Source organism: Manis pentadactyla, chromosome 9 (genome assembly GCF_030020395.1).
Source record: "Manis pentadactyla isolate mManPen7 chromosome 9, mManPen7.hap1, whole genome shotgun sequence".
Taxonomy (NCBI): Eukaryota; Metazoa; Chordata; class Mammalia; order Pholidota; family Manidae; genus Manis; species Manis pentadactyla.
Window position 1 is genome coordinate 48967270 of NC_080027.1, and position 19104 is coordinate 48986373.

The window sequence follows — 19104 nt, forward strand, 5'->3', positions numbered from 1 at the left end:
TTCCCAAGAGGGTCCTTGCCTGATACACTCCCTCCCTCTATTCTCTGAAATCATAACCCTCTGTTGGTGACATCACAGCTGTTGATAGAATCGCCACCTACTGTGATGTCACAAGACTCAACTTTTGTTATTTTGGGTTGGGGGTGGGGATTTAGATGCAACAAAGGGCTGGAATGGAATACAGTTATAGAACTGGAATTTGCTTTTTCATGCTGATTTCCCTGGTAATAAAGGGCAGTGACTCAGAAAAGGAAAGGCAAGTCGCTGGCAGCCAGGCTGTACTGCAGTGGGGGTGGAGATGGCAACAGCAGGAGGGGAGAAAAGAAAGGAGTTTTCAATTCCAGGATTAGCCAGCTGTGAAGATGTTCTCGGTCTGGCCAAGTGCAGGACTGTCTCTTCCCATCATCCACTGCTTGGGTCCAGAGTAAGTGGAGAAAAGCTGAAACAGGAAAGGCTCTGGGCAGAAATGTTCCCTGGAAACTATTTGGGATATTGTATTGAGTTCTGGACTCCACACTGGCAAGGACAGACTCAGTTTGGACTGCATCCTGAGGACAGTGACCAGGATGGAGAGGGCACTCAGAGGCACGCCACAGGAGAAATGACTAAAGGGACGGAGAATGTTTACCCTGGAGGAGAGAAGGCTGTGGATGGGGAGGCTGATAATTGCCTTGAGAATTCCAAAACACTCTCATGTGAAAAGGCAATTAGATGTGTTTCAGTGGTCCCCAGAAGAGACCTCAGGCAATGAGAAATGGTCAAAATGGCCAAAATGAGGAAGATTCTTTATTTTTAAATTCCAATTAAAAACTATAAATTCTTTTTAATTCCTTACTTCTCAATTACGCACTATGCTCTCAAGGGCAAGGACTTTCTTGCTCACTATAGTATATCCCAGAACTGAGAGGAAGTGGCAATAGTAGGAGCTTATTAATATTTGTCAAGTAAATGAACAAATGAAGTGATAACGATAGTCGGCTGAAGTTGTTGTTTACAGGAGTTCACTGATTTGGTAAGGATTTTTCGAATCCCCAGCACATACTATGTTAAGGTACTGGGGATCCAACAGTGAATGAGGCAGGTAAGGTTAGTCTGTCTCCCCGCTGCCCCTTGCCTTTTAGACAGCACAGGTGGTATGTAAAGTCCCTTCTGATACTGAGATTCCTTGATTCTTAGAGTTGGCTAAAAAAATGTAAAACTGAGAGGAAAGAGGACACACTAAAAGCCATACATAAACCCCACCTACCACTACTCCTGCTCCCTAGCAGCCTGGAAATCTAGATGGAGCTAAGGCTGCCTTCCCAGCTGGGGTGAGGCCTCAGGCCAAGACAGGCTGTGCTGGATCAGACCAGACTGGAGCACTCCGGCTGGGCATTTATCTGCCCCACCCCCACCCCCACCACCAAAGGATGGCTCCTATGGGAAGCTGGGCTCCCTTTATTGTTATTGTTTAATAAACAATAAATCAAGTAAGTATGATCTCGTTAGGTACTTTAGATACCCTCACTTCTCTCCAGGAACTTAAAATTTCCCCATCAGCCTCAGCCAGTTACCCTGCTGGGGACCATCAGAATGACAACTTGGTTACTACAGTGCAATTTGCAAAGAAATAATTCCAAGGTTGTCTTTGCCTAGGTTGTACCACTGCCACAGGCTTGGTTCCAACTGCTGAGGGCAAGAGAGTATAGCTACAAATAATGAAATAGATTTTTTAACAATAACAGTACATAATATACCAGACGTTCTCCTCTTCAAAGCAGTCTAGGCCTCAACATTTATTCCAGTACATTCTCAAAATATTTCTGAAATTCCCATTTGGAAATTGCCCTCAGAGACTTTGGAATGTTATTTGAATGTTCTCTGACAGAAAATCTGGATCCTTCAAAGGTGCCAACTCATTCAGAGCCATATGACAAAAAAAGGTGCAAACTAGAGAAGATTATCTCAGGTCCGAATAAGCAGTAATTATCACGTATGGTCTATCGCCTTGCTATCAAAGGGGATGCATACTGAGACTGTCCCAAGTCTCCACTGTTTGGAGTAGAGTGTTGTTACTCACTTTGAGGTCATGGAGCCCTTTGAGTATTTAGTAAACCCCAAGAACCTACACAGAAAACTTGGAAGAATATAAATTTATGTCTACCATTTTAGGGGAATCACAAGCTACTCCTCAGACTCACTTGAAGAGTCCTGTCCTAACCCATTTTGTCTTCCCCATAAATGCACAGATAATTCTGAATGGAGACCTATAGAGCTCAGCAGATATGCCAATGTTGGGCACTAATACTCACTTGCAACAAGGCGCCCCAATTCCCAGAGTCCTCACAGCATCGTTTCAAACTTAGAAGTCAACAATTTATAAACCACTACACATCACAAGCCTTCAGGGGTGTTAAGAGTGGTTAGAACCAAAAATAGATTCATAAACGCCAAGTATCCTGAGACTCAAATGTGACATTTTCTAATGTGATTTGTAACCTGGTGCTGGAGACAATTCCCAAAGAGGAACCAAATCTCCCTTCAGGTAATCACATCCATTTAGCTGTGTAAGTACAGATATGAAGAATGAGCTATGGCCACAGCATGTATTTTCTCCCCTTGCCCTAAGTCCCCGGTCTCCCTGTGGGAAGCATGGGGAATATACCTCCGCTCTTCTTCGGGGCAGCTTGCAGCATACTAAACGCCACCCAAGTCACATCTGACTCATGCTGTTGCTCTTTGTAATGAGGCATGACATGCATCTAAGCTCTTGTATATTTTCATGTTTTAGCCTACAATTAGGCATTTTTGAGGGATGTAGCTGACTCGCGGTTCTGTTTGGTGTCCTGTAATTATTCACATGGGCATTAAGGCCAATCCAGGCAAATATCAGGCTGGAGGCACTCTGAGCCTAGACCTCATAGAGAAACTGCTTGGCTCTAAGGAGGTACAGAGAATGCTGGTTAGCATCAGGCCTGAGATGGGCCACACTGCTGCTCCTCAGTTTCACACAGAGACTCTCCCCGTTCCATCACCTTCACCCTTCTTCCTCATCCGTGGCCTGGCTCACCCCAGCTCACTCCTAAGCCCAAGTGCTGGCACATTTGTGGGTGCAGTGTCCACAAAAATGGACCACTCTGTTGGACACAGTCTCCATTACCAATACAACAGAATGTAAAATTAGACTACATCAAATGCCCACAAATGTCTCACCTGAGGAAAAATGGGCCACCACCACCAGCCCACAGAATCCTGAAGTCCACTGCTGTGTGGCTGGGCTGTGGAGGCTGACATGGGCCTCCTCTCTGAGGCTGCCTCAGTGCCACCAGTTGCAATGGCCTCACTACTCCCCCATGTAAATGCCCACCACCCTGCTTTCCCACTACTTCCCTAGCTGGGAGGGAAGGGCTGGTTAGCCCTAAAAATCGGTCCCTAGTGACATTTCACACATACATTTGGCTCCAATAAAACCTTGTTTCTTGATTAATTAATAGCAGCCCAAAGCCTGATTCTAAATATAATAAAAGATATGGCCACTAGCCCGCTCAGGGCAGCTGTGAAATACAACTGTGGCCCACACTCAGAGCCACATACACACTGAGAATGAGCCCAATATCCAAACTACAATTACTTTGCAAGTTCCCCTTCTTCCCCAATGCTGGCTCCAAGTGCTTCAGCATGTTTTATACTTTTCAAAAACACTTTAACATGTTCTCTCATTTAAGTCCAACAAACAAGCCCTGGAGGTTAAATGCAATAGGCATTTTCGCCATTGCCTCCCAATCAGTACGTGCAGAACCAGGTCTAGACTACTTTATAGCTGTGTGACCTCAGTTCTTCATGTCAGCAATTAACAGTAGCTGTATCAAAGGGCTTATTGTAAGAATAAATGGATTTAATATACAAAAAGGTGTCTGGCCCATAATAAGAATTATGTTGTTGCTATTAAGAGTGTTACTACCACCACCACTATCCAGAATCCTCAATTCCAAATCTAGAGCTCTTCTCCATTCTGCTGCAGTTCTGCAAAGATAACTTAGGAAGTAGTTTTCTTTAACCTTGAGTGAATCCAGGCCCAATCCCTGTAATTTGCCTATGGAACCTAGAACTCACTGGACACTCTATCTTACCACACCACAAACGAACTCACTGGACACTCTATCTTACCACACCACAAACTTCTCCACACTTATGTGCAAACACATATACACAACCTTTTCTGCAGGTCTGACTCTAGTCTCCTGACCTCTGATGTTATTACGCTCTGTGAGCCACCATTTTGTGACCTGCCCTGCCTGCAGTACCCAACTCTCCCATATATCCAACGCGTCCTGCATGCAGTTCCTTCCTTCAATGATCATTTAATGGGCATCTACTCCTCACCAAACACCGTACTAGGTGCTGAGGGAAATATTCCTTGCCCTCCAAATACACCAAATGGAAGTGCAGGAAGGGTGGGATGCACAAGGGGAGCACAGAGGGACCAGAAAATAGTTTGAGGGCAGCACAAGCTAAGAAAACATTTACACAGGGATACCAGGCAGAATCATACAGCATATGATAATCTCATACTGCCAGCCTGTGTGTGCGTGTGCGTGCATGCACCAAAGAGACAGAGACAGAAAATTAGATATGGGTGGGTGAGCCCACACACCTGGAGCCGGCAGGCAGCTGGGACAACAAACATCGCGTCTGCCTTTCCAGGGGCTGAGTGGCAATCTCGACTCCCACGGTATGCTTACGGTGTACCAATTTTAAATGCAAAATCCTTTAACAACTGCTTTCTCTCTCCTTCTGTCTTGCTCTCCTTCTAAAGAAGAGCTGTTTATCCCTATTCTTATTTCTGCCCTGCTCTGAGTCCTGAGTTTTAGAGCCAGTGCTTTTACACAAATCCAGCTTCACATCCTGAGTGACATATAATTTCATAGGAATGTAATTCTGAAATGATCTCATTGAAAAAGCACACCAGCAAAGGCCAGCCCATTCACACCCAGAGCCAAGGAGATCACAGACCCCTTTCCCTTAAATGGAGAATGTGCCTGGAGCCCACAACGAAGCACATCAGCTGCCCACGGATTTTACCCTGCCCACAGCCAGCCTGCTTGCTTGCAGACTGCACCTGGGCTCAAAGCAACAGCAGATACGAACCACGCTGTGCCACTCAAAGACAGACTCAGGAGAGCATCCAGGCAAGCAGGTCTCCCTGCACAGATGCTCCAGGTCCCTCAGGAAGGCTCTGGCTCCTGGCCATGGAACACCAGCAAAAACGATTAGCACTCCCTATCACAGCCCCATCAGACAGAAGAATGTCCAGAAGCCAAGCTGCTAAGGATCTTCCCTACAGCTACCTGCATTCCCTAACTCTCTGAAACTCAGCTGCTATCCAACTCTATGGAGAGAGTCAGCAAGTAGGATATCTGACTCTGAAGCTAGACGTCAAAGCAGAGCTGAGACAGAGCGGAACTGGGGAAGAAATAATACACCCTGATGGACTTTCAAAATCCTAGCTGAAAAATCACCAAGTTGGAATCTTTGGAAAAAAACGTCCTTACTCCAAATGTGTATCCCACCCCCAACAGATCCTCATAAAATGGACCAGAAGCACATGGGAAAGAATAAACAGCTTGCAGGGCCTTCAGGAACTCTCTGTACTATTTTTGCAACTCTTCTGTAAATCTGTAACCACTCAAAAATCTAAAAGTTTATTAAAATTAATGACTTTCATGGTCTCCTTTATAAGGAATAATGGGAAAAGAGTGGTCTTGGGTGTAAATTCTAACTCTGCCTCTACCAGGCAAGAAGCTGGGATGGGTGACCCAACCTTTGTAAGCTCTAGTTCCCTCACCCATGAGATGGAGATAACAATTCCAAACACGAAGTGCTGTTGTGTGAATTACATAAGATCCTGCACACCAAGGGACTCACCCTGACGCACGCACTTTCTTTCTGGGCAGCAGCAGTTTCTCAGTGCAGTCAGCTGTCACCTGGGTTCTTGGCAACAGTAGTTCGAGGCCCTACCTCTGCTCTGCAGCCCACCCTGTCTGTATGACTTATGGCCTCTTCCACAAACGGCATTACTCTTTAAGCCCACGGTAATTGCCCAAAGGGCTGAAGGCCACCTCACAGCAAGTTCCAACTCGTGAAAGCACACCTTTGTTGTCAGGAACATGTTCTCCTTCCTGCCTTCCCTTCCTCCAGTAGCATCCAAAGTCACTGCTATGAGCTGACTTACTTTCCTCAGGTTCACTGGGGTCAAGCACAAGGAAGACAGTTGACAGAGCCGGACTTCTGGTACAATCAGCTGTCCACAGTGGGGTGGGCAGAGCAGGCAAGAAGTATGCTCCCAAAGTTGCCACAGAAGAGCCTTCGCCCTCCACAGCACCACACCACCCACCCCACCCCTGCAGCCCTCCCTGCACCTCGCTCCCCACCATGGCCCCCACACGAAGCTGCGCTGACAAACTACACGTGCACCAAGTCAGGGGGCACAGTAAAGTTTCCAAAGCCAAGAATTAAGCCCAAAGGCTGGGCATGTTGCCCTCAAGCCCTGGAGCCAGACTTGTGAGCCTCAGCCACCATGACTGAGGCATGGGCTCCATGGTATGCTGTCTATTCTCCCCCTGTGAAGCCTGAGGTGCGTGGTCAGGGTCCCATTCTGGTCTTATAGGTGGATGGGCTGGAGGCCAAGGGAAGAGTCAGGTGAAGAGAAGTATGGCTCTGATGTCACGTCATCTCTCTGAAAATCACTCAAAAGGATAACAGGTCTTTAAAAGACTACTATACCAAAGGAGAAGTCCAACCTCACCCTGAAAATTTAGTGTCCAAATAAGGGAGCAGTCAGTGCTGGAAGAATAAGCCCGTTCCAACTCTGAAAAGCCCTGTGAGAGAAGCAGTTCCCAGGCTTAGGATTCCACTCACAGGTTGTAACCCCTCGAAGCACTAATGGGCACATTCTAGTGGCTCATTTCTCTGACCTTCCAGATAGCTAGATGGGAGACACACCCCAGCTGAGTGAGGCCCAAGGACATGAGTTCCCGGCAAGAGGCATGCAAAAGCTCAGCAGCTCAGCAGAGCCAGATAACAGGCCCAGCTCCAGGGGCTTCAAGGACGCTTTTTGGGAAGCAGAGCCCGGGAAGAAGATGTCCTTGGAGCCATTTCTAATTTAACCAAATAAGAGCCAAATACAGCCACACATGAAGAAGCTAACTATGTTGTCTTCCGTACAGTTTTTCTCCAGCCTGTTGCCTCACACTTAGTTTATTACAATGGCCTCTGATTATATATAAGGCACTTTACTGAGTGCCAGCCTGTGAGAGACACTAAATAAATGTGAAGTATCACTACTATAATTACTAATTCCCCTTTATCCTTCCACCTCCAGTCCTTCCTGTTCAGGGATGACACACTAAGCACCTGGCACATCAATTCCATGTCTCTCCTCTGGTCTCCTGAACTGCCAATCACACCAGATTCAGATTCCTCCGGTCCCTCCAGAACCTTGTCAAACCTTGTCTTCCCTCCTTTTCCTTCCTCCTCTTCAACCATCCCCCACCCTACCACCATATCCTCCATTTACCTCCCTCCACACAAACACACACAGACTTGCATAGACACATAAGCACACAAATGCACTTCTCTCTCCAAGTAGGATGCCTCCTGCTGCAAAATGTCCATTTCTACCTCCATATTTTTGTGTTCCAATCATTTCTGGAAGACTCTCCTTCCTCTCTGCTTGGCCAAATCTTAGGCTCCAAGGCCCAATCCCAAAACTCTAAAGGTCCCTTGTAAACTGAGGTGGGGAAACCATTCGAACCACTAAGACTGACCAAGTGCTTCCTCTCTGCCAGGCAATGGGCCAGACACTGCAGATGCTGTAAGGAAAGCAGCACAGTCCCTCGTATTCCTAACCAGTGGAGGAGGGGAGCTTCAACAGGAACCCCTTGCTCACCTGAACCTCACAGGCAGTGGAGTCAGCAGCCAGACCTCACAGCAACTGGGGGCTCAGGTGGGAGCAGGAGAGAAGGTTCAGTTGGATAAGTCACCTTGTCTCTCCTTTAGCTTTTCCAAGAAGCTGCCTGGCTTGGTGGTTTAGACATATTCTATTCCAAGAACCTTCATCCTCTCTGACCAACTTGAGCAGCACTGCCTCCTGCCTTGCTTGGGAGTTTTACAGCTTCAGAGGTAGGCCGGGCCCCACCCCATGCAATAACTGCCCTGGTTAATCACCCCTCACAATGACCAGGCACAGGGCCTCACACATTTGAGAGAAAAAGACCAACGCTCTCTTCAGGAGCTCCTAGACTATGTGCCACCGTGACTGCATAGACTACACGCCACCATGGCTGCACAGATGACGGTACTCACATGGGAGGGAACGCCTTTAGGTCTCTCCAGGGTAATGTGCAATTCTAAGACCCTAATAGATACCCTACTCCTCTCTCTTCTACTCAAGAAAGGTGACCAGAGTATGAGTCAGATCACTGTTATTCTAGGGTAATTTCACATATCTTCTAAATTATAAAAACAGGTAACCCATTCACATGTACCTGGGTCCTTGCACTCCTGTAGTAGCAAATGTAGCAGTTCCAGGTAACATGTATCAGGGCAGCTCTGCTTTTCCTCCTGAATTGGAAACAGAAGATGTTCCCCAGATGTGATCTTAGATACCTTTTAGGCCCAGGGAGGAAGGGAGAGAGAATAGCTAACCCATCCGTGTTTCTATTCCAGCAACAGATACTGCCAGTCATCCTCATCACTCATTCTCACCGCAATCTATCTGAACCTCAAGTGTCTGAATAAGCGCCTCTCACGAGACACAGCTGTTAATTCTTATAGCACTAATTATTCAGCCCCCTGCTAGTAAGACCACCATTCCCAGTGAGGCTGAATGGGTCTCAGTCCATACATGCAAGCTCACAGCTTTCAGGAGCTTACCCTAAATAACAGTCACATGCTTAGGTGTGCAGACATTGGAGGGCTTTAGATAGGTCAAGACCACAAGGAAGGACAAACAATGTATACCACCTGTGAGCTCTACAATGGACCGATGCACAGAGCCTTCAAGGCAGGACAGAAGGCAGGAAGCTGCCGTCAAACCCTGACCACCAGTGTCATTTTCAGAGGAGTGTCCTGAGCAAAGCTTTGCATCCAACTGTAACAAGCGCCTAGTCATTGAAACCTGTGGCATCCAGAAAGTATCATCTCCTGGACTTCCCAGGCTCCTCTGCTCAGCAGCCCCTAACGGCTGGCCCATCGCCAAAGGCTGGGGGGAGGACCCAGGGCACACGAGTATCTTCAGAGACTTAGCTACCCATTTTCAGTCCCCTTCCACCTCGGCCCTTCCCCTGCCAACTCAAATTTTCAGTCTCCACATATGTGTCTATGTGCCTGTGTGTCTGCGTTTTATTTATACTACCCATCTCTGTTGTTAGCAACAGAAACAAAGTACTTTAAGGCAGAAAGGGCACATCAGCCAACTGGCTTGCTGCTCCCAGGCCTGCTTCCAGCTCAGGATGAAGGCCGGTAAAGGAGCCTTCAAGCTCCAATCTGCCATGTGTGCCTACAGTGCCTAGCAGAGCTGGTATGGTGCCAGTTCACCCTGAGTTGGTTCCTGCTGAGTGGGGTCCCTTTCCTCAGCTCTCCCTCTTTACCCAGAGAGGAGACCACACTCCCAACACCCCATTCCCTCGCCTACCTGCATGCTGACTACTGTTAGAAGGCAGAGCTTCCAAAGTCAGAGTTCAGAAAACTCCCTCTCTGAATCTGTCACACAAAAAAAGAAAATCCCCTCTCCTCCCTTGTACACGGGAGATTGTAAACAAGCAGGCACTGTCTCCCGAGACCCAGACTCTGGGGAACCAGCCCAAGGCTAAGTTTCCCATCTTCAGTTTTTCTGCTATGATAATCCTTCAAGTTCTACTATCAGGTGCCTCAAGAAAATCTAGAGTAATTACTGATCACTGCTTTGTTTTCAACAGAGAGACAAAAACATGAGATGTGATGCTTGCACTCAAGGAGCTCACAGACTAACTTAGGGAAACAAAACACTATAAGAAATAATTCAAATGTGAGATACAGACTAAAAGTGCTTTAAAGGACAATGGGTGGCAGTGAAGAGGACAGGACAGGGTTTCCGTGGAACAGGAAATGTGAGCAACACCTTAAAGGACAAACAGTAGCTGGGTAGCATGACACAGTTGGCTGTCTACGATGAAGACTTCGTATGACTCGAGGCCCCAGGGCTGGAAGAATGGCAAACATCACGCCTACAGTGTCTCCCCACGTCCAGCTGAGGCTCAGCCCTGGGAGGCAAGGAGGAAAGAGAATGGCCTGATGAGGAAAAAGAACCCTCACCTCAGGGTCACTGAGTTCTCCGATCCCTTGCTGCTTCTCCCTCTGCCAAGCGCATTCTCAAAGTTCCCTTTTTCTGTACTGGTTTGAAACCCTCTCCCCTACAGTGCACAGAGGTAGCCAGCTCAACTCCCTAAACTCAAACATCCTGCTGGAACTCTTGGCACTCAAGACTTCTGCCCCCACAACAGGACAAGCTTTGTGCTCCCCCAGCTGCAATGTGGGCCAGGAGTTTGATCTACTCCTCTACTGGGCCAGGTCAGGCTAATTCTGATTCTTTACTCACTAGAGCAGGAAAGGGTTATGAAATGTTAAGCACAGTCTCTGGTAAGCCAGACCAGCAGCCCCTCCTTCAGCCATTCACACTTACGATCATGTGTGTATTCAACTAAAACACACCAAACACCAACCATGCATAAACTCTTGTGCTTGGTGCTGGTCAAGACACTAAAATGCATCAGGCATTGGTACAGACTCAAAAAGCTTACATTCTAGTAAGATGGATACAATAGCCACATGAACATTAACAAATACAGGTAAGACTATTTTAAGTGCCCCTAGAGAGATGAAATGCTCTGGATTTAGGTACATGGGGATTACTTCCAACTGAAGCAGCAGGAAGGTTTCACAGACAAGGTTTCCCTTGCACTGGACCTGGCAGATGAAACAGCAAAAGAATAAAGGGGCAATGCTGGGCAGACAAACTATGTAGGCAAAGCAGTTCCTCTAAAAGCAGGAGAGCAGAAGATACATCAAGAATGGCAAAATGTTCAGTCTGATGGGAGTTTAACTGGAAATAGACCAAGGAGGAGAGTTGGAAAGACAAAGAAATGTCAGATCTTAAAAGGGCTTTGAGAGCCAAATTAAGGATCTTATCTTTTCTCCCGGAAATCATATAAATTTTCTGAGAAAGGAATGATGGGTCAGGAACTGTGTTTCTGAAAGATGAAGCAGTGCTCAGAAATCCACTATAGCAGAAAAACCTGATTACATAGTCCACCAGGACTGAAGATCACAGGAAGGATAAGAAAGGAAGGGAACTCAGGTCATCAAATACAGGACTGGGATCCTTGTTTTGGAGGGTCAAGCTGAAGAGGAAAATAGGTCGGCAGTCCCAAGGGTGGCTAAGTGGCTGCACAAGCAGGGAAGGGCTGGAGAACCAGCTGTCCAGAGAGGGCAGTTAAAGAGTGGGAGGCATAAACATTCAGGAGATTGGGAAGGGACAGGATTTCAGAGTTTAGTACCCTGAAAGTAGAACAGCTCCAAGTGATGAAGCCAAAGGTATGGCCATGCTCTGAGTACCTTAAGAGGAATGAAGATGATGTCTGTATAGCGTTAAAAAGACTGAGGGACTGTGAGGCCAGAGCACTGCAGGATTCTCAGTACGAATTCCCAGGTAGGAATCCATGATCCACCATACCCTCAAATCCCTAGGGTAAAGCCCTAACTCTGGATCAGTTCATTCATCAGTAGTCTCCGTTCCTCCAGGAGGGCAACTAAAATTGCTAGTCAAAAATCAACACATCTACAACATGTCTGAAAGGTTTTTTAGGGACATAGTCTTGAATATTTATGGATAAAATGGTATGAAGCCAGGAATTTGCTTCCAAAATCCAAGGCAGAAGGAGCGATAGTGGATAAGGATAGAGATAAAACAAGCTAGTCCAAGTGACTGTAGTGGGGTATGTGGGGGGGACTTGATAATTGGGGGGAGTCTACTAACCATAATGTTGTTCAAGTAATTGTACATTAATGATATCAAAATAAAAAAATTTTTTTAAACAAAAAAACAAGCTAGTTCACATGTTTGTAACAGCTGAAGTGGGACGATGGATTTTGGAGCATTCGTCTTCTGTTCTCTCTACTTTTGTGTACATTTGACATTTTCCATAATAAAATGTTTAAAAAATAAACCACTTAAGTGAAAGATTGATGGGGAACAGTGCCAAAGGTCACCCGCAGATTATCTGCTGGTTATAAAATGAAAACTATAATTTCACAATGGAGAAATTTGGCCGGCTCTACTGTAAGCAGTGACCAAATTTAGCATCAATAATAGTGGGAGAACCAGACATTATGTGCTTCTGATCCACTGCATCATTTATAAAGGAGTCCCCCAGCCAAAAAAACTTAACCTAGATCTAATTATGCCTCTATATTTAATATGCAGTTTACAGAAAAATACAGGGGAGAGAGGAAGAACCTAAACAATACCCCAAAGAAATAATCAGACAGATTCAATAAGTGGCAAGTGAATTCCTGTTAAAAAATTCAAGGAAAAGGAATGCCTAAAACCAAACTCATCATTTTCCACTCTACCTCTAATAAAACACTTCGCTCCTGTACTTTTTCCACAAAGTGCCCCAGGTGTCATCTACAACTCATCAGTGACTTTTTATTCTCCTTCTTACTCTAGTTCAGGCTATCACCAAGTCCTGCAAATTCTACCTCTGTAATGTCTTATACTCACCTCCTCCACCCCTCTGCCACTCTTAAACTCAATTTATTATCAATTGCTTGCCTTACCGCAATCATCTCCTAAAACCATGTCCTTGCTCCCAGTTTTACTTCCTTCAAATATATCCTCTACACTTCAGCCAAAGCAATCTTGCTAAAATGCAAATTAACCCATATCATTCCAGTGCTCAACTTCCTTTAGCAGCTCCAGTGCCCACAGCTGTGTTTCCTAAAATGTGGTGAGGACTACACAGCATTAAATGCCATGAAATCACAAGGCAATCAAGACATTCACTTCTTAACTCTTTTAAACCACTCACTTGATGAAGAAGAAAATCTCCACTTGCTGCTGTCTTTCTCTCTCCAACACTTGATGTCTTGAGAAAGAAGACTTTCATAGGCAGCAGTATCTGGCTAAAATTTTTAAACATTATTATTTGTTTTCATGGTATTTAAATGTTATCTCATCTCCTGTGTATGGCAAGTAGCAGCGATTTTTCTACTTTAAGAAAGTGAGATAACATATCCTTTTAAAATCAATTTAAGTTTGAAAGTGAGCTGATTTAAACATTATGTAAATAACAATTCAGGTATTAAGAGGCCACAGTAATATTGTGAAGACGGTAAGTAGTGAATTAAGTCTGGGAAAAACTGCCCTACAACATTTCAAGTTGCTCTGTATGATTGTGGTGATTCAAAACAAGTTTGCAAACTGTTTGATACTCCTCTCCTTGAACCAGGAGAGCCCCCATAACTACCTCAAGGAACAGAACATGAGGCTTAACTTCCAAGTTAGATAAAGGCCATGGAACCTTTGCCAGGCCCTCAAGCCCTGAGCCACCTGGTAAGAACTGGCTACCCCAGGGAACACCGCACTAGCGGGACCACAGGAGTGGTAACTGGAGGAGTGGCCCATGGAGTGAGCAGCGGAGCTGAGGAGCCCCAGGCACTTGCATTTTCTCAGCTCAGGCAATGCACCTGGATGCTGTGAGCGAGTCCTCTGATGATTCCAGCCCCAGCCACTGGCTCTCTAAAACTACATAAGAAGACCCCAAAACCCGGAGAGATAATAATAAAATTATTCTTTCTTAAACACCCCCTATTTTGGGGGTGATTTGGTACAAGGCAGGAAAAAGGTAGATCCAGGCTTTCAAGAACTAGTCCCTGAGACTGGTCTCTGGCCTCATCTTGACACTGTTCACTCTGTGCTACTAAGAACAGCAAAAATTACCAAATGGAGGTTCTGTGCACTTAACTTCACATGCACTGCATCACGCTTCTGCCCCAGGACCTGGAATGCCCCTCCTTGCCTTGTTCACTGAAAAAAGGTACAAACTTTAAAAACATCCTTCAGAATCTGAAACAGCACTGTCGCTCTATGAAACTTTACCCTCATCTTTCTCACTCTCTTCCCACCAATGAGTGAGTGAAACCTTTCCTCCCAGTGCGAGCTGTACAGCAGAAAAATCACACTGAAGTGTATTGACCTTGTGTATGTCATGTCCATTGAATTATCAGGTTCCTGGTGGTTAGGGATTATACGTCTCTATGTAGCTGGTCCTGCAGGGACCAAATGAACATTTGCTGATCTGAAGCAGTTTTTCCTTCTGCTTCCTTATTTAGCCTATTTCCACTAAAAACATTTCCACCTAAGCTCCTGCATGATGCCTGGTCAATGCTGCTTTCTCCTTCAGACTCTAAAACTCTAACTTTTGGCTCCAGGATTTTACTTACTCTGACCCTTGAATATGGTTTCTCTTCTGGGTTCAAGACCCTTAGAAGCAGTAACCCTTGATCCACCCAGCATTAAAAGCTGACATTTAACATACTGTTAGGTGGGGCCTACTGGTTTAGTATCCAGGACACAAGTGGGTCCTCAATAAGCATTATTCCTCTTCATTCTCTCACTTTAAAAATCTTCCTTAATCTGTCTTCTCAGCAGCCGAATTTCTTCACACTTCTTCCTATGCCCACCTCCCCAAGAGTCACACCCTCCCAGGTTTGAGCATCCCTCCACAGACTTTGGCACTTGGATCTCCTTAGCACCAAACTATGCCTCTTTAACTTGAAATTGCCACCCACCCTGTTCCCACCTCAGCTAGACTAAGTTCATCAAACCAAGTTCAGTTTAAGAGACAGGCTTTTATGTCACACTATCTAGGTCTAGAGTGTCAAACACAATTTCATATAGGACTCACTGTAAAGTTTTTCAAATGGGGAATGATATAATTATCCCCAATCGGAGAAGGAATCTGGACGTATCAAGTAAGGATAATAGGAAACAAACAAAAAGCAGGATTGGGAATCAGAAGACTTGGGCACAATTTCCTGATCTGTCTCTCTTACTATAAAATGTCTTTTCTGGTTTGGTAAACTGAACAAAAAAATGTTCCTCCCTAAATGTTGCAGAAAATGTTTTTAATGCTTATGGTACATACTAAATTAGAAATATTACAAGAATTTGAATGTAGGTAGCCTCACTCACAAAAATACACTAAAGTAAACAGAAGTTTAAAATTTTAAATAAAGAGCAAACTTAACAGGAAAAAGTTATTTTAGGTTTTTTATCGATAAAATTTAATTTCTATTAACTCCTCACTACAAACTTAATTACAGCTTAAATGTAAATATTGGAACCATAAAAACACTAGGAAAAAAAGATTATTTTTATAGTTCTGATGAATGATGAAAATTTCTCAAAGTATGACACAAAATTCAACTTAAAAGCCAAGAAGGAAAATACTGTACATTTGCCTACATAAAAATTTAAAACATGAAAGGCAAATAATTAGCATAAATGAGGTCAAAAATTAAAAGAAGAAACAAACTGGAGAAAAAAATACCATCAAAACATATGAGAAAAGTTCTAATGGAAAAGTTCTTAGAAATCTATGAGAGAAAACAGTGACCAAACAGAAAAATGAACAAAATATCTTAATAGAAAATTCACATAAGCACAGCGGCCAGTGACTATAGAAGATATTCAATTTCATTAATAGTTGAAGAAATCCTAAATAAAGCAACAATAAGAAATCCTTTTTCACCTATCAGATTGGCAAATACTAAAACTATTTGTAACACCCATGTTGGCAGGGGTGTGGTGGCAACAGGCACCTTTATATCCTGCTGATGAGAAGTAACTGATGCAACTTCTTTGGAGAGCAGTTTAGCAACACTTACTAACATTTTACATGAGCATACCCTTTGATCTGCAAATCTTCCCTTCCAGGAATTCTGCCTAAGGTAATCCAAGTACTAGAACACTTGGGCAAGGGCAGCTGTATACTGCTGTTCATTGCTGCCCTGTTTATAAAAGGAAAACACTGGAAACAACTCGAATGTCCTTCAATAGGGACTTGGCTCAATAAATTATGATACATCCATCTGAAAAAACACAATGCTGCTGTTAAAAGTAATGTACTGACATGGAAAAACAGCCTAGGTAAATTATCAAGTGAGAAAATTTTCAGTAGAGTATAACCTTTTTTATTTCTTATTATTGTAGTAAAATATATATAAAATTTGCCGTTTTAAGTATTTTTAAGTTTACAATTCTGTGGCATTAAATACATTCCCAATGTTGTACAACTATCATACTATCTATTTCCAAAACCGTCTCATCGCTTCTGTATCCATTAAGCATCAGCTCTGTACCCCATTCTTCCCTTCTCCACCCAAGCAGCCCTGGATAACCGCTAATCTACTTTCTGTCTCTATGAATTTGCCTGTAACAGATATTTCATATAAGCAGAATCATACAATATTTGTCCTTTTAGGTCTGGTGTATTTCACTTAGCACAATGGTTTCAAGGTCCATCCATGTTGTAGCAGGTATCAGAACTTCATCCCTTTTATGGCTGAATAATATTCCACTGCACCAACATACCACATTTTGTTTATTCATTCATTTGTGGATGAACATGTGGGTTGTTTCCACATTTTGGCTACTGTGAATAATGCTGCCATGAATACTGGCAGACAAGCATCTGAGTCCTTAGGTTTATACCTAGGAGTGGAATTGCTGGATCATAATTGCAAGTTTTAGTTTTTTGAGGAACCAAAACAATTTGGTTGCATCACAGCTGCACCATTTACACTCCTGCCAGCAATGAATGAGGGCTCTAATTTCTCCACATCCTCACCAACACTTTTCTTTTACATTTTTTGATTAGCATATAATTTTTTTTGTAAAAATTAAAGAAATGCATATATATAAATGTACTGTAGAAAAAAATCCATTGGCAACCAACCGTTAACGATCATTATATTTCTGGGGCATGGGTTTGCAGCAGTTATTGATACAAAAATTAGCCTGCAGAGATTCACACATAAGTCTTACATACTACAATACAGTAATTGTGTTGTGTGTACAAGACCCTAAATCAGCAGAAGTGAAAAGACCTGAGTCCCCATTCTAGCTCTGCCACCATGGACGCTGTTCTCACTTCTAACCTCTGACGTACCTGGGACTGGATCGGAGTTCCCACCTGGTATGCCAAGAATGGGTACAGCCATGTAGACAATGACCCCTTCAAGCCCTGGGGCAGCACTGTGGCTCAGTGCTACCAGGACCCTCTTTCCCTATATCCCAGTGCACCTTACAAAAATTGTTATTTTCTGTGTGTGCCGGGATACAAAAAAGGGTGGGCAGTGCTAGGTCAGGTAACCTTTAATATCACTTCCCACACTGAAACAGAAGGCTATGATTGTGCTGAACTAATGACAGAAGCTAAGAAAAGGGGAACCTCAGGGAAAATCGAACAGTCAGTGACCACAAAGGAGAAATGAAGACCCTCCCCCAAGGGGAGAAACAAGCACAGACAAGGATTCAAGAAAGGAGAACACCAAGGAAGAGAAGGCAGCTTGTATTTACCAACTCAAGTGTCTCCCCTAAAGCCACAGGTCCTGAAGTCAGTACTGAGGGGCTGAGCCTGAAGCCATGCTGCTCTGGGAGGAGCATCCCGAAGATACCCCCTTGGGCTGCAGACAAGGACAAAACCTGACCCCTGTGGGAAGAAACACTGAGGCCTGGCTAAGTGAAAGCCAAGTGAAATCCTCTCTTCCAGGTGTTCTCAGCCTATCAGCTGCCAACCGTGGACTTTGCCCTTGAAATTCAACTCCTAGGCTAAAGAGATAATCTCCCAGGCATGTCCTGTGTAAACCTGGCTAATCAACAAAACACACTCAACACGGAGCCTGCCTGTAGTGCCTCAACATCAGTCCTGCCAACCAGGAGGCTGTGCTGAAGGGCAGGGGGACCTTACCCAGCTGAAAAGTCACCTGGCCTAATAGAATCACATGCCCAGGATGGGCATTTTCCAAAAATCAGTCAAACAGCTGTTAGAGACAAGCACACAGCTGGAAACCTCACCCAAAAGTGATATGGATACTGTGAGATGAGTCACTGGGACTGAGGGTATCGACCTTTACGGGGCTCTGTTGATGCTACAGGGTAAGCCACCCAAGATATTCTAAAGTACAGACATGAAATTCTAGGTTAATGAAAGACGGCATACCAGTTGACATGTGACCCTCACACCCTTGTTTTGAATCTCAGCTGCTGAGTCTCTTAAGCAGTGGTTTCCGACCAGCAACAGCAGTAAGCACTTAGAAACCTGGTAAAAATGCAAACTCTCAAGCCTCACTTCAGACCTACTGAATCGGAAACAGGCTCTCCAGGCAAGTTTGGGGCATGCTCAAGTCTGCTCTAAGGTTCCAGAGAGCTCTGAGACCTGGAGTTCAGACCCCTGAGACTTCCCTTATATTCTGCTTCGAGTGGATTTTGAGGAACTAAATACCACCTCTCTAGTTACACCTAATAAGGCTGACAAGTTTCCTCCCACTCCAGTTCCATCTTCCACATGGTCTTAGAGGTTTCTTTTTTACTAACCAAATTCAATTGTGTACTGTCCGTGTTTTCAGAGGAAAAATGATTCCCCACTTCCCAGAGGGTTCAAATCTTTCAAGATCTGACTTCACCCAATCTTGTCAGCCTCACCCCCTAACTCATCTGTGTGTCCCATGGTAGGTGACCACCTAATAATGTCTGCTCAGTGGATCAGTGCTAAAAACAAAAACACTGTCTAAAGGAATCTTTCCTAACCATGTATCTTTTCCTTTAGAAGCAAAGTAGTTACTAAAACAGACAGGGATAGGGCAGACAGGAAAGCAGAATCCCATTACTTACAAAAGAAATTCCTCTGTGTGTCAGGAATCTATGCAAAATCTGAAATTCAATCTCACTGTGCTCTGTCCTTCACAAACTATTCCATCTAAGACAGCTGACTAGGCTAAACACAGATCTCATGAACACTGAGA

The 19104-nt window shown here is 44.5% G+C and overlaps 1 protein-coding gene across 10 annotated transcripts in view; it reads right to left on the reverse strand.

Moving 5' to 3' along the window:
- The window catches only part of DENND2B (DENN domain containing 2B), a 166484-nt gene that overhangs the window by 69135 nt on the left and 78245 nt on the right, over nt 1-19104 (reverse strand). The window contains exon 2 of one of the 10 annotated variants that reach the window (XM_057507340.1): nt 8526-8601. The exons of 8 other annotated variants lie outside the window; for them this stretch is intronic. In XM_057507340.1, coding sequence (XP_057363323.1) covers nt 8526-8575 — 50 coding nt within the window. In that variant the 5' untranslated portion in view covers nt 8576-8601. Of the gene's footprint in view, nt 1-8525; nt 8602-17659; nt 17838-19104 lie in introns of those variants that run through there. One more of the 10 variants, XM_036930970.2, reaches the window with a different exon arrangement.